This window comes from Rhinolophus sinicus, linkage group LG12, assembly GCF_036562045.2.
Source record: "Rhinolophus sinicus isolate RSC01 linkage group LG12, ASM3656204v1, whole genome shotgun sequence".
Classification (NCBI taxonomy): domain Eukaryota; kingdom Metazoa; phylum Chordata; class Mammalia; order Chiroptera; family Rhinolophidae; genus Rhinolophus; species Rhinolophus sinicus.
In genome coordinates, this window is record NC_133761.1 from 20,557,588 (window position 1) to 20,583,971 (window position 26,384).

The 26,384-nt window shown below is 34.5% G+C and overlaps 1 protein-coding gene across 6 annotated transcripts in view; it reads left to right on the forward strand.

The window, feature by feature from the left end:
• Positions 1 to 26,384, forward strand: part of CSMD3 (CUB and Sushi multiple domains 3) — a 1,090,811-nt gene that overhangs the window by 716,264 nt on the left and 348,163 nt on the right. For all 6 annotated transcript variants that reach the window (XM_074316364.1, XM_074316366.1, XM_074316365.1 and 3 more), the window contains 3 exons: positions 56 to 172; positions 4,029 to 4,244; positions 6,416 to 6,604. In XM_074316364.1, coding sequence (XP_074172465.1) covers positions 56 to 172; positions 4,029 to 4,244; positions 6,416 to 6,604 — 522 coding nt within the window. The remainder of the gene's footprint in view (positions 1 to 55; positions 173 to 4,028; positions 4,245 to 6,415; positions 6,605 to 26,384) is intronic.

Consider the following 26,384-nt stretch of genomic DNA (forward strand, 5'->3'; position numbering starts at 1 on the left):
TCAGCTTCTGCCTCTCTATAACTGGTAATTTGATTGTCTTTCTTTGTATTTTCAGCATTATGTGGAGGAGATGTTAGAGGGCCTAGTGGAACAATTTTATCACCAGGTTACCCAGAATTCTATCCAAATTCTTTGAATTGTACATGGACTGTTGATGTAACCCATGGAAAAGGTAACTTACCTCATACAATGATATCATACAATGATAATTGGGTGATCTTCTGAATTTTTATTGCATCTGTTTTTATTGTATTATTCTTTATAATGTGATTTTTCATGAGCAAAAACAGATCAGTTGTAAAATATTCTACAACAAAATCAATTTGAGTAACTGCAATAGAGGATTGTATTTACTTTTCTATAATATTATAATATGCTCATGTTTTTACCAGAATGGTCATAAGAGAGATTTATTTTCTTTTTCTATGCTAAACTAATGTTATTTGGAATTTTCTTATCAACAAAATCTCAGATAGGATCGTTTTTGTGTTCAGAGGTTGATTTCAACAGTTCCAAGTTTGTATCAAAAATATGAAGAGGGTTTGAAGTGCTAAGCCAATTGTAAAACAAAAATTACGTGTCTGTATACACTTGTTTTTTTACAATGTTTATGCTTACTTACTATAATTGTATTACCCATATAAATGTATAACCATCCTAAGAGTATTTGTGACTCAAACTTTCTATCAGAACTACAGATATAGCTCACATAATTGAACAGGAGCGTAAGATTACACTGTGCATATGGTAGATGTTCAGAAACATCCTTTGAACAAATAAGTGAAAGGCCCTGTGGTTCTAAATATTGTTCATTCATTCGATGCAACCAAACTAGTAAATTAGCAATGTAAGTGGTTAAGGAAGTTGCTTAACAATGGGAAAATGGCCATCCTAATATATAAAAAGCAAAAATGGATTAAAATTATTTACCAGAGAATCTGCATGTGCTATTTTCTTTATTTTAAAGAGTTAATTTATACACCTAAAAAAATGCTTTGGAGAAGTAGTTTTTCTTTTAGTCTGTTGTTATACTGTTCTTACGGGTTTTTACTATTATATTGCTGATTTTACTATAGAAAATCCTAAATTCTAACAATGAGAAGATGCTGTTACAATTTTAAAAATTAAAGCTTACTTTTAATACATTCAAATTCACTTTGTTTTCACAAATGATATTTGCTATAAAATTACACATTATTTTATTGAGAGTGAGGATTATATAAGGATTTATATAATGAAATTAAATATTCTAAGAAAAATGTGTTGTGAAAATGAGTAATCTGGTATTGAACAACAAGAACAAGGTGGAAGACTTTATAAATTGTGGTTTTGTTGTTCTCCATAATACAAGACTCTGCTGAAAGTTAACTGAAGCGTCCTATTATTCCCATGCACAGTGAATTAGTGGAGTTTAAAATAGGATTCCTTGTATTATACAAGAAAATGGAGGGCTACATACTGCTTGCTATGTAAATAGAGATTTAATTAACACTTAAGGTTTTGCATCTTCACAGGTTGCAAGTGTTAATTAAATCAGTATTTACATGGCAGGAAATGCAGATTTAGATGCCTATCTTTTAAGAGCCAACAAAACTTGTTGGAAATAAGAGTATCCCAAAATGCAGTCAAAGTTATGTCAAGGTGAATCTCTTAAAGCTGACAGAAATAGTCAAGGTAATATAGTCTAAACTCTCATCCAGTTTAGCAGTTTCTACAGAGTTTAAGAAACACGACGACCTGGACTGATATTGATATTTTCATTGATGGGAAACTTAGTTTTAGGGAAAAGTTGTTCAATTTTTGTAGTTTTCATTGTTTGACAATTATTCTGTTACTGTTACCCCTGTTCTGCTTCTGGAGTTAAAAAATAAATTAATTAAATAAGTAAGCCATAATCCCTGCTCCAACCAAAAGTTTCTTAAAACTACCGATGACTGTTCTGTGGCCACCATGTTTTTCATGACTGCTACCCCAAAACTGTTATCACAGCCTTTTCTTTCCAGACTAAACACTTCCAGTTCCTTCAGTCTTTATAGTAAAATATTTCCATCATCATCATCATCATCATTTTAATCACCTTTCTCTGGATTGTGTTCCTGCTTATTGATATCCAGGGATATTAATATTCTAAAGCATGTATTCTTAGTTTTACTCTATAAAAGAAATCAAATCGACTTATCTTAATTTCTGCTATTTTGTTATTTTGTAAGTTTAAATAACAGTTAATCTAGATGGCAAATCATTTACTCCTTGCCATATCAACACCCCATTCGCATTTATATCTGACGGTGTCAGTTGCCACTTTTATATCTGGCGGTGCCAATTGAACATTTGAAGACAAACTCAATTTCTGAACTTCTTCCAAAAGCACTCTTCCAGTCTTGTGCACTGAGGAGAGAAGAAAATTGTTCCATTTTGAAAAATAATTTGAAAAATAGTGTCATCGTACATTTCCAATATTTTCCAAATTAAAATTTCTGGTCCGTTATGCAAAAATAACATTGTTTTATCATTGCTCGTGTTTTCAGTATATTTGTTTTGGTCTCATTTTATATCACTTTGTGTGTTTTTTTTTTTTAAGAAACAATAAAGACTCCAAGAATAGCTAGCATTTGGAACTAAAATGTAGATGAATAATATTTGAAAATGTCACTCATGATACTCTGGAGTTTTGGGATTTTATATAGAGATGTTTGTGATTTTTTAAAAAACATTTCATTTAAAAAGATAAAGCACGCAAGGGAAAGATGAATACAGTAGTAATTATGTATTTCACTGGGGACCTTACACATAGTATGGTGTGTGCGTGCGTGTGTGTGATTGTTAGTCTTTTACACATATTCTAGACAACGTCATTAAAAACTCACATGAGATTACAATGCAATGCCACACCACACTCACCAGAATTGAACAAAAGAAAAAGTCAAATATTCTCAAGTTTTGGTGAGGATATAGAGCAGCCAGATTTGGCAATGGAAGTGTACAATGGCACAATCATTTTGTAACACAGTATCATGATACAGCAACTTACACAACAGAAATAAGCACATATGTTCTTCAAAAGACATACTTGAAGGTTCTTGGCAGCACCATCTACATTTGTGCTAAAATGTAAATGTTGACCATCAACTGTTGAACAGATAATTGAATATGGTATATTCACAGAATGAAATGTTGTACTATAATACATCATTAAAACTAAACAACCCACAAACTACACACAAGAATAGAAATGAATTGCATGTACAAAATGTCAAGTAAAAGAATTCAGAGTGCATTTTATGTGAATCCATTGTATAAGCTACAGAAACATTTATGTAATGTAGTAAAACTGATCTATGCTGTTAGATAGTGAGTGGTCATTTTGACAAAGTGAAATGACAGCAAAGTTGAATGAAGGGGGCTCTGAGTATTAGTACTGTGTCTAATGATTCAAGTGCTGTTTACAAACGTGTGTTCAGTTTGTGAAAAGTCAATGAGTTGAAAACTTATGTATGCATTTTTCAGTATATGATATGCACAGGTTGAAGTGTGTGAAAAACAAAAGGAGAGTCATTGTACTCATTTAACAAATAGTTCCTCTCTATGCATGCTTTTTATTTCTCTTCTAAAGTAGAATTAAGCATTTTTGTAAGTTGGGTGCTATGTTGTTTGGGGGATTGCAGAAAGAATTGAAGGACGTATGTAAAATGTTTGCCAGAAAGTTGTACTTCTATTATAAATAAAGAATATAAATTTTCCTTGAAATTTTCAGAAAACTAAAGATTTCTTTTCAGGCATTAATTTTTCAATTTTATTTGCAAGTAGTTTTCAAGACATGACTCACTATATCTCTTATAAGGACGTTGGAGGGGAAAAAAGTTTTAAACAGAAAGATAGTATTATACTATACATTTGAAGTATTTTATAGCAGTGCCTTTCATTTTCAGAGAAATCAATTACAAGGAGGGTCCTGGTTTTTGTTAGTTTCATATTATGTGTTTTACTGATATACTTTGTAAGTCTCATTTTCCTCTTTTTCTTAATAGGTGTGCAATTCAACTTTCACACTTTTCATTTGGAAGACCACCATGACTACTTACTGATCACAGAGAATGGTAGTTTTACCCAGCCACTGGCACGCCTGACTGGTTCAGAACTTCCTTCAACAATCAATGCTGGTCTCTATGGAAATTTCAGGGCTCAGTTGCGCTTCATTTCAGATTTTTCAATATCATATGAAGGATTCAATATTACATTTTCTGGTAAGAAAATAGACAAAAAAAGTTCTTTGGGTAACAGCAACAACAGAAAAACAGATTTTAAAAAGCATGACAATAATTTGTATATGACAAAACAGAGAAAGAAAAACAGAAGAAGAAGGGAAAAAAACAGCAAAGAAATAGCTGTTAACAAATTTTAAGAAAGTTTGAAATACCTAGAATAAATCAATTAATTTCCTAAAAATTAGAAATGTAAAAGTACATTATTACTTTTTTTTTTTTTTTTTAACTTGCACTCCTGCAGAATTCTAAAAGAGGACAAACCTGGCTAAAATGCCTAGTGAACTTAAAATGGAAATTCAAATATATATGTTGAAGTTTCTATTAAACTTAAAAACAAAATATAAATTAAACCAGTGATATTCTAGTTTTATGTATCTTGCAAAAGACACAGTTTACAAGCCAAGATTCAGATAAACTTATTCATTTGAAACTAGATGATCTAGAAATAAATTAATGTGGTTATCCTTTTACCCTAGAGTAACCTCATTTATAGGCAAAATTATGATTTGAATTTCAGAAAACAAAATTTATATGATCAAAGCAAATTAAAAATATTTCTGTCAATTAGATTTTTACTTTCCAGTTAAATAAAATAGTAAGAAAATGAATTGTTTCTTAGCATAACAATAAGTAAATCTTATGCCAACTTGCTAACTTTAAAATTGTAATGTAAGTGTATATATATATAAATCATACAAATGCTAACCTTGTTCTTCACTTATTATTCTAGTATTTGCAAATAAATACTTGTCTTACTATATAATTTAAGCATTCCATAATGAATAGCAAACAAGCATAAACAGTTTTAACCTAGAATGTTAAAAGTATGCCCAAATAAAAGTTTTAAACGTAATAATACTCATCAACATGAAACAATTCCTTTTGTTCTTCATTGCAATTATATTGTAAGTTCTCTGTAATATTTTTAGATCAGCTACATTTCTTAGGATGGTATATGAACTATAATGTTATTCAATTAACTTTACTTTCTCATACTCTAAAGAGTGTTTAGCTGTTCATTTTCATGATGTTCATTCATTGCTTCAGGAAGTTTTCTCATTAATATATCTGTAATATGAAATTTTTCAATGTGTGGGCACTTCAGTCTTACAGAAACTCTTGCATCTGAAGTCAGGTGTTTTTCAGAATATGGACTAAGTGAATTTTTTATATGCCAGAGGCATAAGAGCCTTTGTCATTTAGGCTAACACCATTAAGTAAAATGCATTTCAAAAGTACAAATTATTTCATTACAAATGTTATTTTGTGTTTGAAAATATGCATCTATTACACCATTATTATAAGTCAAAAATGTATAAAATGGAAATGTTTCTAATTCAGAAGAAAGAATATGAGATAAATATCATACTTTGCCATACATAGTGCACACTTTTTTGCCTAAATTTGTGAGGGAAACACAAGGATGTGCATTACACATGGATAGTATTAATTCTGTGTCTATATAAATGTTTTTAATTCCTTTATTTATGCTTATGAGTTATGAGTATAACTCTAGAAATCAGTAATGATATCCATATGCAAAATAACCTAGAATATTATATTATTGGTTTTGTTGAACTTACAACAAACTTGCAACAGTAAGAAGTTCTTGGTCTTCTATGATGCAGAAATATTGTAAATTTGTTACTGGCACATCAGATTTCTTGTACCTTGTATCTGTTCTGTGTTTTGTAATTATTTGTTACGTAAAATTTCTTGTACCATAAAGTATTAAAAAAAAATGCTAAAATTCCTTTGTAATATAAAAAACAAGTACCTAAATGTAAGCAAATAAAAATTTGAATTAAGAAATTAAAATGAAAGATTTTTTTCCTCTGAAAGTTTGGGCCAAAAACATGGGTGTGCATTATACAAGGCAAAATATGGTAGCTATATTTTCAGTTTGTCACTCAGAAGGTGACATTTTCTGGTCTATATTGAATTTCCCACAAAATTATTCATTAAGTTATTAGATCTTTTACAAAAGAAGAACACCATATGTGCCACTTACATGTTCCCATAATTATACGTACAGTTACTTTTTAAATGTATGACTAGGCCCTAAAAGCATTCGGTTTGCAAACAATAGGAATATACCTTAAAAATGGCTACTATCATATCTGTTGTCTCCTTCTCTGCCTAATTTACAGAATATAATCTTGAACCTTGTGAAGACCCTGGAATTCCTCAATATGGTAACCGAATTGGGTTCAGCTTTGGGGTTGGTGACACTCTGACCTTCTCATGCTCATCAGGTTATCGACTAGAAGGGACATCAGAAATCATATGTCTTGGTGGTGGCCGACGAGTGTGGAGTGCACCTCTGCCAAGGTGTGTGGGTACGTGGTCAGCTGCTTTCATTTGCTTGTATGTGTAGTCACTGTTCATGGAGTTGCATGGTTATACACCCTTCGTTTTTTATAATATGTTGAATTTCTTCATTTGTTTCATATTAGTTATTTCAATTTTGTTTTCCACTTGGCAATCTGGTGTATCTCAATTAACTTCTCAACTTCTCCATTCAAGCCACCATGCTTCTAAATTTGTTTTCAGATGATGGGAATAAGGAATGAATAGATAGATAGATAGATAGATAGATAGATAGATAGATAGATAGATAGGGTCACATTCAGAGAGCTTACAGAAAATCACATTATTATATTTTATTGACAGATGATTCTCCATGACTTCTGACTGAAATTTTGACAGTAGTTTATAACATAGAATTAACATGAATGAAAGATGGTCAGGAAAAATGTGTCAAATAAATAATAGATAACTCAAGGGCAAACGAGGTGTGTATCGAGTAAGTATGTACAATCTCTATAATTAATATATTATTTAAGAGTAATTCAGATAGCAATTCATTGGAGGTCGTAAGATAAGGAATAGCAATAACTGAAATATTGAAAGTCTGGAGCCACCACCTCAATCCTTGGAAATAAATGATTTGAGTAATAAAAAGGAACAAAAAATTCTGTAGAGGAAAATAAGAGACTTTGTTTTATTAAGACTTAAGTCATTCCCTATTTAAATTAGGGAATAAGGAGGCAAGAATTTCCTCAGGTTATTAGCCATTCAGTAGTTATTAATACTTACTTTTATGATAAAACAAGATGCACATAGCCATTTTATAATTATTTCATAAAGCTATTAAAACTCTCAAAAGCATATAAGTTACAGTTAGTAAATTTAATTGTGGGCCACAAATTTGTGTAAATTATAATACAAGTATGCTACAAAATCAGGCAAATTGGTAGAGACTTGATCTGTGGTTCAAGAACTTGTTCTTTGCTATGGAGACCTCAGAAGAAACTGAGAATGAAGAGGATACCTTCTGTGCCTTATTCAGTATATCGTCCACTTCCTGTGGATCCCCAAATCAATGAAAAGAATGATCTTCCAGGTTAATGTGGGTCTGAAGGCTTTTATAGTGATGAGATTGTTTTCACAGCCCATATGGGTTATATAATGGACAAGTTGTTATATAACAGATGAAATTTCTTTTCAAAACCCCAAGCTTTTATAGAAATGGCACAAGCAACCACAGAAGCTTGAAGCTGGGAGGTGATGATCAGTGACACTCTCAAAACATCTTTTCCAAGAAGCTATGTAGGATGCAGTCCTCCTGTTTTGTGTTTTGGGTTTTTTTGTGTGTTTTGCTTTTTTTGGTGTTTGTTTCTTTTCCCCTGCTGTTGCCAGATTTGGAATTCCCTTCCTTACCTAAATTGTCCTGTTTGCATTTTTGTTTGGCGTCAATATTTTCAAAGGCCAGTTATTGAGAACCTTGGGAATAGTCCAAGTGAGGGCTTCAGAGTGCCTGAGTTTACATCCTCATCATTGGCTATTAGGTTAATACACTTTTCTAAACTTCATTTTTCTCATCTGCAAAGTGATTACAACAGCAACACCAATTCATTGTTATGAGTTTGTTATGAAGATTACATGCCGATGAGATACCTACAAGTACTATCGCTGGAATGTAGGAAGAATTCAGAATTGAGATGTTATTATAACTCTTATTATTTTGAGGATAACCTGTTGTCTATGCAGGCCATCAATCTAGTTTATAAAACCAATTGTAGTAGGGAATGAATTTCATTTCATAAAACACTAACATTTATGAGTTTCTACTCTTTCATATATTGTTATGTCACTTAATCCTTACTATAATCCTGTTATTATTATTCCCCTACTTTTTCATCAGAAGAACCTGAGTCTTACAGATAAATAACTTGTCCATGATCATCAAAGTTGTAAGTGACAGAAACATGGTTTTGTATCGTCTTTCTCATTCCAAAACCCAGTGTTTTCCCACAAATGATTTTATCTCAAAAAGCTGTAAGGAAATGTGAATCTGAAAGGACTCCAAGTCATTCAGAATTAATTAATATTGTTTCTCAAAGTACCAAATACATACCAGGCTATTACACAGTCAGGGAAAAAATTGTTGCATGTATATTTTTAAGGTTTACAATAAATTTTAATAAGTAGATTTATAAAAATCTGACTTTGCAAAAAAAGTAACTTCAAGTTATTTTTGTTTTATTAAAGTACGTGGTTTTTTTTTGGTTTTTTTTTTTGAGAATAAGTTTATCCATACCTAAATCTTTAATGGGAAGGATGAAATAAAATCACCCTGGGGGCACATTTAGAAAGCAAAGTTATTGCCATGGGAATTATCCCCCCATTTCAAATTAGCTGTGCTTTCTTTTAAGCTTATTGAAATTTACAGTTAAGTCTATTGATCTTAATAAATTCTACTGTAAGTATACATTTAAGTTGCAAGATGGGAAAAACTATCCTTTAAAAAAACTGACATTTTAAAAATTTTGCTTCTCTAATTATCTTTTAAATTTTCTTCACTGCTTTGCCTATGATTTAAAACAAATGTTTCTTTCCGGATTTCTAGTTCCGTATATATATATAGGATATATATTAGGGATATATATTAGGGATATATATATATTCCATATATATATATGTATATGGAATACACACATACACACACACACAAAGTATATACATACGAAAGGTTGGACAATTAAGTTCACGAACTTTCCGCTGTGCACTTACACTGTGGCAAGTTTGCGAACTTAATTGTTCTTCGCCCCCCTGAAAATATATTTTCTATTTTGTTAACTTTTCCAAGTTCACAATCATTAGTCACATAAAATGCACATGTTTTATAACTAGTCATATGAACAGACCCAATTTCAGTAATGCCAGTTTATATGGGCACTTTTTATATCTTCTTTGATTTCTTACACACTTCATTTCATGTATCTCTCATGCCATGTCTCTATTCCATACTTGCTCATAAACCATTGTTTAGTCCTTGGCTTTGCCAACTTCATAGAAAACTTCTGTTATAATGGCAAAATTATAAGTAGGTTGCATTCCAAAAGTTTGCCTGTGTTTCAATTATCTGGAATCTACATGGTCTTTCTCTGGCATAAGGTTGCAAACGCTGGACACATTCCCAGACAAACCATAGGTGAGGTTTTAAATTTTGTGTCAAGTATAAAACTAATACCAGCATTACTAAAATGACTTATGTCTGCATAGGTTATATATGAAGGTGTCTGACAGTATAGAAACTAACTGATAAAGCTAATTTTAGAAACTTACCTTTTTGTTTATGTGTGCTTAATTTTGAGTCTAAGTTTAGTGTATAAGTTGGTCAGTGTCTGTTGGTAGAATTGAACTAACATTATCTTAATTCTGAATGTTAGATGAGTAATAAGAGACATTTTCATTTAAGTAATTTCCTGAGTGACCTCTGCTTTTGTGATTTAAGGTGATATTTGAACACATATTACAATATAATAATAACATATTATGGCCTTCACAATCTAAAAAGGATTATATCATGCAGTGTCTCATTACAAAAGTCCACCAATGTTGTGAATTGTAGATTTAGCATAACTATCAGTGGAGACACAAAATGTCTAAAAAGCTCAAGGCTGCACACAAACTTAGGGGCAAAACCATGATTGTCACGATGTTCTGAGTCCCAGGCGTCTGTTTGGTTCACAGTAGCTTACCTCTGTCTTTGACTTAAGACTTCAAAAAGTCAGGAGGAAACCTGGCTGTAATTGTAGTTGATACATGGCTTCAGACAACTCCTATGCTGTCCTCTATCTTAATCAGAGGAACGTCTTCAACCCTGACCCATATACTTGGGGTTACTTAAGTACAGGAAAATTTGTAGAGTCAGGAGCGAATCTTGATGGAAATCAAGAGGATACCACCCATTCAGAATCAGGGATTCTTCTCCCCAGGTAGTGGCCTCCATTACAGGTGCATAGTTCGTATTTATACTCCAGCTTTTCCTAAGGTATGTGACCTTTGGAAAGTTGTTCAGATCTCTTTCCTGGCAAGGTTTCTCAAATGTAAAATGTGAATAATCACAATCATGATGCAAGCTAGCTTATACCGTGTTCACCCGAAAATAAGTCAGGGTCTTATATTAATTTTTTCTCCAAAAGACGCATTAGTGCGTATTTTCAGGGGATGTCTTATTTTTTCATGTACAACAATCTACATTTATTCAAATACATTCATGTCATCTTCATCTGGAACATCATCATAATATACTAAATGTTTCAATCTGGCTGACAATTTTAATGGGGGCTTATATTCGGGGTAGGTCTTATTTTTGGGGAAACATGGTAGTTCTAAGCAATGAAAGACATGTAAAGCACCTAAGGCATGGCTCAACACATGACACTTGTGCAACAATCTTTGTCCCTTTCCCATATGCCTGCAACTCTGTCCGCCATATATTCAATTTTCCTAAGAGCCACAATGACTGATAGCTGCAAGAAGTGATTTTCACAAACCAGCAGGAGAGGAAAGAGAAAAAGAGAGAAGGTAAAGATAAAAAAAATTTAATGGGCTATCAGCACTTAAGCCCTTCACACATATAATCTCATTTACTACTTAGTGATCAAGATAAGTTTTACCTTTAAACAAATACACATCTATCATTATGTTTTATACTTAGGAAATACAAATACACATCTATTATTAGTTTTATACTTAGGAAAAGAAAAAATAACAAGTAAAATGATATTTTAGAAAAGATATTTTTTATAGTTAAATGATTGTCCTGGACAGCCATGTTTCTAAGGAAATGAACATGTCTGCTTATCTTTATAAGTGGAAACCAAATGTCCAAAAGAAAAACTGCAACAACATATACGTTTAAGAAGGCTGATTTCTTTGAAAATAAGAAACACTGTCCTAGGATGGCTGATTAGCTCAGTTGGTTAGAGCATGGTGCTAATAACACTAAGGTTGCTGGTTCAATCCCTGCATGGGTCACCATGAGCTGTGCCCTCCTTTAAAAAAGAAGGAAACACTGTCCTGTTTTTGGTCAAGAAATAAGCACCTGATTTCCTTTTGTGAAGTTTGAATTGCAAAAAACACTGGCATTTATTTCCATTGTCATATGCCTAAATCAAGAAAAAAACTTGTGTGTCTTCACTCAGCCTCCAAATATACCAGGAACCAAGCCAGGTCATGTTGTATATAAACAAGGAGCTAATGAAAGAACATGTTTTGGAAAGTAGATTAGCAAATTAAATATTAGTAATGATTTGTTTTCAGGCAGGAGTCCACACATTTTGAAGTCATTTTAAAGACATTAATTCATGCATCCTCAAAATATTCCATTTGATAAATCTACTTCTATTTCTAATTTTATATGTCATTAATTTTTTATCTAACCTTGGACAAGTAATAACATCTTACTTTAATCATAACTCAAATGATAACAGACGATAACTCTACATTGTACATCTACATATTTTCTCACCTTTATGACTTTTTAGATGATATATGCTGCTTGTTACTTATTATTTACTTTAAAAATGAATGTTAATAGGAGAAATGAGGTATAACATATATGGGCACGCTCCGTACTATCATCGTAACTTCTCTGTAAATCTAAAACTAATCTAAAATGAAAAGCTTGTTAAAAATTCAAAACACTGAAGGAAGACAAAACATGTGCCTGATAGAAACAGTATCCAGAATGTGAAGAATCAGTGCACATGTCCTATTAATGGAACTGCATCAAGGACTGTGAGCTTAAACCAATGAGTTTGGGATTTATAAAACAATGGATTTATGGAGTGCCTTTTATAATCTCCCTGCTCCATTAGTAGATGAGCTTCTAAACCTGATTACTGTAGGGGACAAGTGAATACACGCTGTGTTATCTGATGGTTGTGGGCCCCTTGATGGTGGAGACTGTATCTTAGTATTGGTACCTCCTGTTTGTCTGCCACCATCTTCGTCATGACACAGGGGCTTATTCTGAGCATAAGACAATATAAAGTTAATTCAACATGTGATCATCAGAAGCAAGTTAATCAGAGTAGACCTGCCCATAGAGTGATTCACGTCCATTGAATTGGTCCTCTGTGTTATTAATAGTCTCACATGTCTTTGGACAAAACTGTTTGAATTTTAGGCTCCTAAAAACACTTGTTCCTCATATGTGTCCTCATGCTCTGAATATAAATCTTACCGCAAGCCAGAATCTGCCTGATAATGGGAACAGAGTTCATTTTGGGATTATATTGTGGATACAGACATCTTTAGAGTTGAGTTAGAGAATGCGGCAAAAAGTGGAATATACCAGGGTGCCAAAAAATATATACACAAGTGGACACTTTGGTCAACGTTGCTCAAGCAGTAGTTTGCTGTGATCAGAAATGTCTGGGTGCTGATGGTAACTGCTTTGAGCACCTCTTGTAATTGCAGAAGTCAAACGTGATTTGTATTTATCTTTTGTTATTGGTATATATTGAGTATTGCAATTTTAATACAGTTTCCCTTTCTAAAAATGTGTATACATTTTTTGACACCCTCTGTATATCAGAATCTATGCTTCAAGGTCATGTCCTTGAAGCAATGGCAATAGTGAGGATCTCACACCAGAAAGAATCACAAAAGTACCGAAGAAACTTCTTTTCTCTCCAATCTCTGAGTGACCTTAACCTGATCTTGTGGAGAATATGCAGTTCAGAAATGCCTAAAGCATACTCTTCTTTCATCTGTTTCTAATAAACTTAACCTAGGCATAATGGGAAACAGGCTGAGAAAAAGGGAAATGATTAGAGCTATAAGTAGTGTTTTGAAGGAAAATGAATGTTGTAATATTAACCTGGAAAGCATGCAATTCTTCAACTTGTCATTACACAAACTAATTTTGGCTTTATATACTTTTTACTTAATTAGAAGGTGAGTGGTTTCTAGTAGATATCTATGTCAGAAAAGAAATATTTTACCTGACGTAATAATAAAAGCGAGTATTTGCTGTGTGTTTACTATATGCCTGGCATGGTCTTACAGGGTTTGAATAAGGACACTGAGGCAGAGGAATGTTAAGTCATTTTCCCTAGCAGAATATATTAACTATTTTATTTCAAACAGATTAGATTGGGAGCAAATTTTTGCTGTATGCAAATGTAAGGCATAAAGAATAAAAGCATTAAATAACCTAGTGTGGTTATGATATTCCGTTCATGTCCCAAAACTGGTTCTTGCTTACAACAGTGACATCTGTGGCTCTCAGGAAATACTATCATTTGGCAGTGTAGATAACTAGAAGAGATAATTAAATGTTATTACTACTTGTAACTGAATTAGATTTTGATGTCATGTCTCAGGAGAGGGTAGGATTTAATTGAAGTTGCAGTAGACTGGCAGTACCTAAAAGCCTTTTGAAACTAGGAGGAAAGGTCATTGTCACATGAGGTAGATCATTTTTAAAATTACTACTTCCAGTTCTGTGATTATCTAAAGGCCATGGGTCTATTTGTTTTGTATAATGTATATATCTTTTTTTTTTCCATTTCAACTTTATGATATTGAAAATCATAGCAAAAATAGGTATGTCCTTAGTACAGAGGGTGATTTCTGATAAATGGTTCGGTGTGACATCTGGTAATGCATTAAGCTAAGATATATTCAAATGTACCTAGGGCTTTGAAAACAGACACAGGAACATTGGAACAGACTAGAACTATCAATTAGTAACAGTGCCTTGTACTAAAGAGCCAATCAGCCTTAAGTTCAGTAGCACTAATGGGGTTGGTTTAAGGTGAGTCCAGGAGAGCAGGACTGTGATTATTCTGCCTGGTAAATGTATTCAGCCCCTAACTAAGGACATGTAAGAAAATGAATTTGATTTTTTTCATCATTATTTCAGTTTCTAGCTGTTTTCTCTTTAGCTCAATCTTACCAATCTCAAATCTAGCTCCTTCACTGCAGGATAAAGCAGCTGAAGTCACCCTCCTTTGTTTATTATACCAGAATGATTACCATGGAAATAATATAAAGTTATAAAATACACATCATAAGTTAAATCCAGAATCAAGAAGGGACATATGGGTTAGGTCTGAGAGAGTGTGCTTATTTATATAAACAGTAGCCTTGGTGATCATAGAAAACGTCAAGGTGAATTACTGAGAAAACAAAGAGAAAAATGAACACAGAGCTTTAGGAAGTTATTTGAAAATTTTAAATATTGCCCTTCAAGCAGGTGTTTTAGAAAAAAAGGAGTCATTAACCCTGTCACAAGCTAAATGTCTGACTATAAGCCATTTTCCTACATTTCTGCATTATACCCAAGTACTCTCTTCATAGCGCTCTTTATATCCCGGCTCAATTATTGGTATGCTCAAGGTGTTGGGGACATTTTTCTTTTCATGCGTTTTAATCAGTCGACAAAGACAATGTTTCAAAAGGTGATGGATACTTTTTATTTCATGTATTTTACTATACCTTTCTGAATTTGCACTAGTTGATGTTTTAGTGTGCTTGGCTACAGAATTCTGCAGGCATAAAGTATTGACCTTTTCCTATGATGTAAAATTGGAATCTCAACTGAATTGATCACTATTTTCTAAAAGAAATCCTGAGTCTTGTTTGTTCTGGAAAACATTTGGTTCTTTTATTTCCCCTCCAATATTGGGCTGTTATTCCTGATAATGTAAGATAATTTCTCACTTGTTCAACCATGGTATCTAAAACCATTTAAAATCACTTGCCTGTGTAAAACACTATACGAGTGTTTCACCACCATTTCAGTGTTCCCTATCTGTCAAAGGAAAATTGGCTTATACCATTTTCTACTTTGAAAATTTGTAGAAAAATTCCTCTGATTATGTATGGTCTAGGCTCTGTATGCTTCCTTGTGCAAAATTCCTTTATTCATCCAATACATGTTCATTTGATATTTACTCCATGGTAGTTTCAAAGCCATCCTGCCTCCTTGCTTCTAAGTAAGGACAAATGAAAACTATGTAGTGAGTTATATAAAACTATAAACCCAGCACTTTTCTGCTATCCACCTCCAACCCAAACACTCTTCCCCAGGGAAAAAGATCACAATAGTCAGCTATGATCAGGAATATACTGGGGCTCTTTATTACCGTCAGGTGTATGGGTTTGAGACGAAAGGTTGAGATCCACTGATGAAGAGAACAATATTTTACTGAGGTTCCTTGCAGTCTGTATCTTAATGTGATCTTGGAAAACATTAACATGCCATTAAAGGTTTCTGTTTCAGGTACAATTTCAAGGATAGCATCATTGACTCTACCATGTTTTGTTTTTTGTTCTATTTTTCTTTTTTTGATTCCCTCCCCTGAATCATCCTTATTTGATTATATTTTATTTACTGATATCACGGTGCCTTTCTCATAAAAGTAAAAACAAATAAATGTACTAAGAAATGCCTAAAGAAAATCAAGCAGGACTACAGATGGCATGCAAATGACTGTGGTTTAGTGAGCATCAAGGGATTTGTCAGTGGTTGGTTAGTCAAAACCAAATGCCCTAGATATGGAAATCATATCTTTAAAGAATTTTCAGCTATTTAGTAGTCTGACAAAGGAGCTATAATGGAGAGAGAAGAGAAATAACGTTGTCAAGTGCTTATCATGTACAGGGCAGCGTGCCTGATACTATAAGGTTTTTCTCATTTACCCCTTACAACAATCTTATTAGGCAGGTATTAATATTTCCACTTTCCATTTTGAGAAATCAGTGGCCAGAGAGGTGAAGTGATTCACACTGAGTGTCACAGAGGATAAGTAAAGTATAGATTTGCATATCTTCCAAATCTTGTAGTCGTATTCTTTAATTCATACTTTATTTGAATTTTTCCACAGTTGTAATAATGACATATAATTAAGTAGTATGACATTTTTAAAAGCATATTGCCATTCTGTGAACAATATATATATTTTATTTATTTTTTTTTTTCAGGGGGAGATGAGAGTGGTTTAGGAACTAAAAATAAAATTATGGAATTTGCCAAAGAAATTTTCTTTTAATTTATTAACTTAATTTTCAGGACAAGTATTTCTATGATGTTTAATTCATTCCAAATTTTCGAAGGCTTTTACAAAACTGTTTATTCAAGTTATATGTGTTGTCCATAGAAATGGTAATAACAAGAGTCAAATTTCAATAATATTGTGATATGACCTAGCTAGGGTTACAATTAGCCTTTTCTTTGTGCATGAATGATGATATAACATTGAACACTTTAAAAAAATTTAATATCTATTGCTTATATATTTTTTTTCTTCCTTACGACTATGTCCCCTCCATTCTCCAAATTAAGTGCTGTCTTATTAATGGATCAGAGTTCTCTCATTAAGCAATCTGACATTTTAACTTTGGGAAACTCTAAACTCAGTCCTTTGAAATTTAGTTTTCATTCAGTCAATCTATTCCTTTATTATTAACTTACTGAATTTAGTTTGAGTGACAACAACGTTTGACACATTGTGCTAGATGATGGTGATATAGCAAAGATGAATTCAATATTATCAATTATTTTATTAGGATATGTTTATCTAGTCTACCACCCAATAAATAATTAAATCAGTCAAATTGAACAAATATTTAGTGAGCACTGAGTTGGATGGCAAAGATAAAAATATAAACATACTTTCTCATCAAGAATCGTTACTGTATTGTAAGGGGAAAAAAATACCTAAGACTAATTATGATACCATAAGATGAAAATGAGAAATAACACCCATAATGTAGCAGAGAGGGATAACATTTTGTGTCTATGTGTGCGTGTGTGTGTATGTGTGTGTATAAAGACAGAAAACAGCTACTCAAAGATGATATATTTGTAAAAACAAGCTGGGTTTTGCCAAATAGAAAAAAGCCCCTTATGCAAAGAATATCACATAGGTCAAATAGGTAAAATTAATGTGTCTACAAATCTGTTTTGAGCTCACTCTTTTTGAGTCCCAGTTCAACTATAGGTGTAGTCAATGTGTAGCTGACACTTTCTTTTTTTGCTTTTTAATCAATTCTTGGAGGTCACATTCCCTACAATGATCAATAGTTCTTATTTCACATGATTTTCTGTTTTCTTCAGAAGCCTTCAGATACATTTTATTAGAATTGATAAATTTATTATTAATTGATATCAATAAGTGGTAACACTATAATATTTCACATAGTACAGAGTCTAGACTTGGGAAAACAACACATTGGGTTTGAATCATGGTTTCATAACTTAGTTGTTGTGACAGGTTGGACACGATATTTAATCCCTCTGACCCCCATCTGTAAAATGGAGATAGAATTAAAAAATTATTTAAGTTGATTGAGTTCCTACTATGACCAGGCACTATGCTAAGTGATTTACATGTGTTAACACATTCAATCTTCTCTGCATAATGATGCAGAAAAGTATTGTCTCCATTTTACAGATGAGACCGATGAGGTACAGAGAAGTTACTTAAGTGGCCCTGTGCCCAAGATAACACAATTCTCATTGCCTGACTTTTACATTGTTATAAAGAGACCCTTAGCATGAAAGAGCTTAAGTTCATTCTTTTACCTACAGACCAAATTAGAGGGCCTACTCTATCTTCAAGAAACCTGACGCTGAAAACACAACAGTCATTATTGCTTGGTAGTGTGCTTGGTACAATATGGATAAGGGCTGGACCAAGTGAGTGTCAGAGTTTGAATGGTGGAGAATTGTGCATGCTATGTTAAGGACTGGTACCTATTATGATGTTTTAAGCAAAGGGGTAATATGGCCAGATTTACATTTTACAAGATCTTTCAGATATTTCCATGTATGAATGACAGATTTTGGGTTTCCCTAGCTTCAGCATGCTCTACTGAAGTTCGAGAAGTCTAATAGGAAGGAATTCTAGTATCCCATATACAAGCTCATGGGGAAGAGCAGTAAAATTGGAAAGGAAAGGGCAATTTTAAGAACTGAAGACTATCTATGTTAGAAATCTTCAAAATGTTTGATTATAGACTCCTTAATTTGTTCAAGTTACATGCAACAGCAGTTTTTGCCTGGGAAGATCCTAATTCCTGGAATCAATCTTGTAGACTATCTCCAACTCAGAGGCAGATTCTTGGCTTCCCACTCAGCATTCACAGGACTCCTCTTATTTATGCTCCTCCAGTGCTTTCATGGCATCGCCAGAGCTCAGGCCATTCCAAGAACCAACCTCCTTCTGAGTATATCACTGAGAGAGGATAAGAAGAAATACTCGCTACTCCTGTGGCATGGTCTCCAGCTCCAGACAGAGGAGGAGTCCAACTGAATACACAATCTGTCATTCATGGGAGAGGTCCAGGCTGAGAATAAAATTACAGATTTTCAACAAATAGATACTATTAAAAGCCATCAGATTGGACGAGATAAGCAAGGGAGTAAGTGGAGACTGAGAAGAAGCCAAGCCCTGGGCCTCGCCAATGTTTAGAAATGTGGGAGATAAAAAAGCCCGCAAAGGAGACTGAGAAGAGGCATATGGAACATAGGAGAAAAACAAGTAGAGACTGATGGCCTAGAGACTAAATGAAGAAAGAGTTTGGAGGAAAAGAGAGTGATACCTACCCCAAAAGCTATAGACAGGTTAAGGTGAGGGGTGTTAATATACATAGCAATGTGGAAGTCATTGGTGAACTTGACAAATGATGGTTCAGTGAAGTGACAGGGTGAAAGTTTGAGAAAAATAGGAGAATTTCAGAGTGAATCTAGACTACTCTTTTGAGGAGTTTTGCTGAAAAGAAGACCTGTGTAATGAAGAGGTAGCTGAATGGGAATGTTAAATGAAGAGAGTATCCCCCTGTCGCGTCCTGTGCGACGAGCGTTGTGGGGAGCGAAGAGGGCAGTGCAGGGTTAAGAAAAACAGTAGCCAAGAATAGAGTGCAAGCGAGGCCAAGGGACTGCAGCCTCAAGGACTGAGCCCTGAATTGGGCCTATGCATAGCTTTTATTAGTTAGATGAGGAAGTAAAGGAGATAAAGCCTGTCAATCTCAAGATCTGTGAATCCCATACATTATAATAGGAAACTGATTTAAGCCAATCACCCTTGCCTGTAGGCAGCAGAACTGTAAGTCTCAGGATAAGTACTTCCCCAAGGGACAAAACCTTTATGCGTATGAATAGATGGTGAGCACATCATTGAATCACTTCCCCTGCAGGTTTTGGGAAGGAATGCAGCCACAAAGGCAGAAGCTCTCCTTAGCCAGGGGAAGGTGGGGGGCTGTGCCCACCTCTATCAACCCGGTGGGTTCTCCTGTTGGTCCCCACGTGGCTGCACCTGGCTTAGGTTGTTACCCCCATGGGGAATCTTACCCGTCACTGACTGACCAGCCATTTTTCTGGGGCCAAACAGGGAGACATAAGGTGCAAGCACAAAGGTGAAGCAAAGTCCCTGAAAGGATCCGTCTCACAGACTCTTTAGGTGCAGGCACGAGGAGACAGACAGTTAGGCTGCTGCGTGGCAACATCACTCCAACTTTTTACGATAAAAATTTTTAAATATGCTTCAAAGACAAAATGATAGGATGTTCATATACGTACCATGAAGGTTTAACAATTCTTGAAATCTTGCCATATGTGTTTTTATATTGTTTTTCGGCGACCTTTGAAAGTACATTGCAACCTTCAGCTATTTCACCGCAGAATATTTTGATACGCATTTCAAAAATAATGCCATTCTCCTACATAAATGTAACACCATTACCACACCTGGAATCATTTAACATCCAGTCTACATCCACATTCCCCTCAATTTCCCCTCAAAAGTCTTTTATAGCTTTTTTTTTTTTTTTCCAAATTAAGATCCAAATCAATTTTCAGGCTTATATTTAGTTATGATTCTTTAGTCTCTCTCTTTCTTTCTCTCTCTCTCTTTTCCTATATCATGATTTTTTAAAGAGACAGGGTCAGTTGTTATGTAAAATATTTCATATTCTGGATTTTTCTGATTGTTTTCTTGTTGGGTCATTTAACTTAATCAGTTCCACTTTCCCACTCCTGACCCACCAGCACCCACTTTGTGTTTGTCATGTAAACAGCAAGTTAGGTCTAAAGACTTGTTTAGTTTCTGAGTTAGCATTTTTTCTTTTCTTTTTTTTTTTTAACTTTTCTTTTTTTAATTTAGGTGTTATATAAAATCTAGATGCCCCACTTTTATGGATTCTGTTTGACCACGTGATTGAAGGAGTTTTTGTTTGTTAGTTTGTTTTTTGTTTTTTTGTGTGTTTTTTTTTTCTTTTTTTTTTCCCCCATAAGATAGGAGACACATACACCATGTATATATGCTAAGGAAAATGATCCAATGAAGAGGAGAAATTGATGACAAATTAATACCGGGATGCCATTGTGTAAGCAATAGTGATGTAGAAGCAGAGAGGTTCTACAATGTACAAACCTTAGGAACACATATGTTCACCAAATATAATGGATCACAGGAGAAAAGCAGTGACTGTGGGCACAGACAAGTAGGTGGGATAATGGGGTGCTGTGCTAGTAGGTGGGATAATGGGTGCTGTGTAAGAAGTTCCTTTCTCTGTGATGTAGGAAGCAAGATCACTAGCTGAGAGGAGGATAGAGGAGGAGACATTAGATCTTTGAAAAGAGAAGTGAAGGTGTGAATAGTCATAAAAGAGTGGGAGAGTGAATGGATTAGGAAATATGGAAAGCACCAAGAAATAGGATAGAAGTTATGTTTCGAGAGTGACAATGAGCCAGGAGTTCAAATTTAGTCAAGACGCATAGGAGGTGATAGGTGACTGCAACAAGAGAAGTACAGCCCAGTAAAATGTGATTTAAGCCTAGAATGAGGGAAGGAATAAGCAATGATGGGTAATAGCAATATTACCCCACCTCCAGGCCAAGTAGGAAGTGGCATATGGGAGGGAAAGGAACCACTACTTGAGAAGATGGCAGAGAAAGCGATGACATGAATCAAAGCAGCTGCTGAACACTTAATAAAAGGCCAACCATCGATCTAAGATTTTACATATGAGTATATGTCATCCTCACAGAGATTCTATGCAGACACTATTATAATCTTCACTTTATGGATTCAGAAACTGAGGCACAGGGAGGTTAAATAAAATATCATGCAGTCAATAAGTGAAAGATCAGAAATCATAGCTTTCAGTCTGATTCCAGGGCCTGTGAATCACTTTGATTCAGCTGCCTTTTTATATAAAGATTTTCCTAACCAAAATAGAGATGCAAATCATAAATTTGAAAGGATCCGAGCCCCAGAAAAACTGGTTGTAAGCATTGACTTAACCATGGATATATCCTGTAGTATATGAAGGCGTAATTAACAGAATGGTTCAGTATTAATACTCCTCTCGAGGATACTGATAAAATCTTTAGCAAGTAGTAACTTTAGTTATTGCCTTTATTCTGTCATGGGTTTCCAACTTTCTTTATGGTTCCTTTTCTTTGTTGCCCATCCCAATCTCCAGTGTGTATACTCTGTGGTGGTCCAGGTTGGCTAGTAGCCTCCGGAGATCAATCTAGGTTTTGTAGTCCTTAAAGTGCAAAGAATTTGGGAAGCCTTTCTAAGAAAAACAACTCAAAGTTATGAATGTAAAATTAGACCCTTGGAAGGAACCTGTGCACATGAGGGGACCTAAAACTTCAACCCCATTGGTAAAATGGGTTGGAATGATTTCTCCTGCTGGCATCTTCATTGCAGAAAAGTTGCAATTTCTCCTTTTTTCAAAGACACAATACCAATTCTTAAAATATAAGTGTTGTGTCTTGACTAGGGCTTAATAACCATATATCTATTCTTCATTCTATTTCTATTTCTGTTCCTAATTGCTATTTCTCAATTTGAGTTAACTTGAGAGCTATAAGAAATGCAGGTCTCCTGGGTAATTCTTCTACAATGTGAAAGTATTCTGCTTTTAACAACTATTATTTCCTAGTCTGAATCTTACTGTATGCCATGATGTTAAGCAGGAAAAAATTATCTTTTTGCTGATTTTTCTTTTTTTAAAAAACCTGGAGGACTCTTCCATCTTCATCCAGAGCACTTTCCTCATTGGTGTTAACTCTTTCTTTTAGAAAGTCTGTTTTCCTTTTGTTATCACACCTGACCTGTGCATTGGCTGCTTTCCTAAACTACTGCTATTTAATCGCTTCATGTCGTCCTGCTTATAAATAATTGGCATAGTAAAAAGACTTTGGAATTTTAAGTCAGAGGATCTGGATTTAAGTCCTGACTTACTACTTAAGAGCGATGTCACAAGTCACTTAGTACTCTGACCTCAATTAAGTTGCGATTGAAATGGGAATAAAGTTATTGGGAGAGGAAATTGTATGGGAAAGCATACTGTAAAATCAAAGACTATGTTGTATTCAGTGTTTGCTAGTTATTTTTTCAGAGGTGACTATGAATAATTTGCAGTAAAGTTCCCACGATCTACATTTAACTGTAGATAATTAAACTGGTTTGGAGTGGGGGGGGGGGCAGTCAAAGCCAATGTCTTTAAAAACAAAGCTGAACCATTTGTTCCTGCTAAACCCTCTGCTTTGGGAGGGAAGACAATGCTTACCTTTGTGTAAAACTTGGCCAGGAGTATTTTATCGATAATCCGGCGGAACCCTCCGTGTTAGAGCTATTTCGTAATAAGGCACTCCAGATTCACAACTACTTCATGAAAGAGGAACCCAGAGCTCCCAAGTGGCTGCAGCCAGATGTGTTTCAGCAGCTCCAGCAGGGGGGAGTGCCCCAAGCCAGCACCCACCTCAGGCCTCTTGTCTGCAAGTCCTGTCTCCCCCTAACCACACATTAGGTTTTTGTTCAGATTTTTCCCCTGAAATTTGTCCTCAACTAGGCCCACCCCAGTTTATCAGACACATTGTTATGTGTCAGCCCTCAAAGGCAGAGTTAAAATAGACAGCAAATGGATATCAGGTTGCATTACCTTTTCTCTCAGGAATGTCTTCTGCTCCTATGTAAACACAAAGATGCAGAAAATGTAAAAGGAGTGGTCCTATTCAACCGCACCTACAGCTGCCAACATGGATGCTGAAGGAAGGGAAAGGTGAAAATTCTCTGTACACCTACATAGTCTGAGTTGAAGGCCCAGAGAGAGACTGAGAAGCACATATACACACTTAAGTTTCTCAGTGAAGTCATGCCCCATGCGTCATTCATTTTATTTTGAAGGTTTGGAATAGAAAGGATAAATCTCAGCCCTTGAAATCAGCTGGTCAGTGCAATGGTCCTAGGATTTGACTTATAAAAAGTCAAAGAAAGGACAGGTTACCTGCACGTTTCCTGGCCATGGAGTTTGTGTTTTAATATAATCTGAAATTTTTAATTTTTGACCTCCGAAGTTCAATGTAAAATGTGTTCTTTTAAACAGCAGAAAAGAGATCCTTTATTCAGTGAGATAACTACAGAATGAAACTGCTGTGAGATTTACTCATGTGCCTGAATATTTTTCAGCTATTGCAGGTTGTTTTCTCTTAGGCATATTTACACGTAATCTACCCCAAATTGCAAATGACTTTACTTGTGCTTTAAACACTAATTCATTCTTTTCCCTACTCTGTTTTAATAATGGCTTGGGCCAGAAGTATGCATGTTTTAGGAAATGGTAATTTTATTTTTTTTAATGTGAAAAAAAATGAAATCACCCGGCTTCCATTATAGCATAGGTGTTAGTATTTTGCCTAAATAAGAAACAAATTCTAACTCAGTGTTATTTTCTCTTTGTGCTGGAACATGGAAAATTAAGTTCATATACATTAATGTTAATCTACTCCTCTAAGTACATATAATCTATATTATTTTGTTATGAAGATTTTATACATGTATTACTCTCAAACTTTTCAAGGAAGACAAGCCTGTAAGGAAACTGCTAGACTGTATAGTGAGTGCCTTGTTGATCTTGCATATTTCCATGTAAGGCATGTAAGTGAGGCTTGTCTGCAGTCTGACCTGACTCTCAGTAGAATGTCCTGGGGTTTCTTCTGGCATAAGAGATTGATAAACAGCCTTATGCAGTGTTGCCAGCAGGCTGTTTCTCATTCATCTCCCCAGTTTCAGTTCAGCACAGGATTTCTTGCTGCTCCCCCCGTAGGGTGCCTTTGCAAGCTTCTGTATAAGCCTTTAAAACTGCTTGGCTGTAATTTAGAGTTAGCTCCTCAATGGCATAGTGACCTAAAACCCATGCCATCTGTCGTCGTACTTCTTAGGTTTGTTATCATCCTGTGGGAAAAGGGATACAGGGAGAAGGCATGCTGATCTTGTGTTTCTGTTTGTGTGACGAATAAACTGAATCCATTTGGACTTGCTGTCACCTTCCCAGCAAAATCTACGGAGGAATGACGAGCCAACTATCATCTGCAGTAGTGACCTCTGTGGCTTTTCTAGCCATCACACTGCTACTGAGGGATTGATCGACCACTTGATAATGACAGCCATTAGAACAGTGTTCTGAATGCAAGCATTCAATACATGCCTACAGTTTACTTGTCTTACAGGGTAGGAATTCTGTGTAGCGGGAAGAGAAAAATATATGTAACAGGTATTTTCAAGCTATGTATGTTGATGTATATTTCAATATCTTTCAAACAGGAACATGACATCTAAAAAATGCCCACATTATACATGAGAATAAGATGGCACAATAATATATATTATTTGTTGAATGTATACTGGGTACATGGCTCTATTCCAAATCCATTGCACGTACTAACTTATTTAATCTTCATGAGAGCACAGAAGTCGGTACTATATCCTCATTTCGTAGATACAGATACATGAGATGAAGTAACTTGCTTGACATCACCTAGGTAGAGCCCAGATAAGAACTCAAGTATTCCAACTCTAGGCTCACATTTAATTACTGTGTTATATTGTGCTTCCGGTTAATACACGATGTTATCAAACATTACCATTTCAATGGTGGCTCATAGAAGGTCCATGGTCACTCTTTGTGGAAATGTCTACTTCTCAAAATTAAGGGGAGAATGGGATTTTTTTTCTTTCTTTATTCCAGAGATAATAAGTTGCTAATGCATTCCAGTAAAAATAAAACTGATACTTATTTCACATAAATATTCACATATACAGATTTATATAACATAGTATTTTCACTGTTCCTTTTATACTTTGTTTATAGTAAGTAGCTCCAGTGTCCCTAGGGGCAACAGATATATGCCAACAGACTGCCCCAGAATACCAGCACTTTTTCTCATACAGCTCATAGTACATAGGTTACAATTTTGGCTTTCTTTAAGAGCCGCATTTGGTGACAACCTATTATAGATTTTGTAAATAGTAGTTACATTATTAGGAACATTTTATGACAGACATATTCTGTATCTTGTCCAAAGGGATTATAAAAATATTTTATTTAAACCTTTTTGCTTCGGGTGCAGGTACTTTTCTGCACGCTTCTAGGTACCAGTTACTATGCTATCTTAACTATCTGAAAAGATCAACAAACTCTCAATTAAAATGTGCAGGTTCAGTAATTTTACAGCTACTTCTATGAACATTTAAAAAGGCACTTAAGGAGATGTATTTAGGTTTTATTGGTAGGTTAACTCTTACAAATATAAACCTATATTTGTTCACCTTTTGTCAAATACTATATACTGTCATGGTTCAAAGCTCTTAAATTAATTCCATCTAGTATGGGTTCTGACAGTTCAAGTTCATGTGTTTTATGATAGCATTCGGTATGCTGCATTTTGCATGATAAAAAAGGTTTTACCACTTTTAAATTTCAGCTTAAAATTTGTTCAGACTATACATTTTTTTTTAA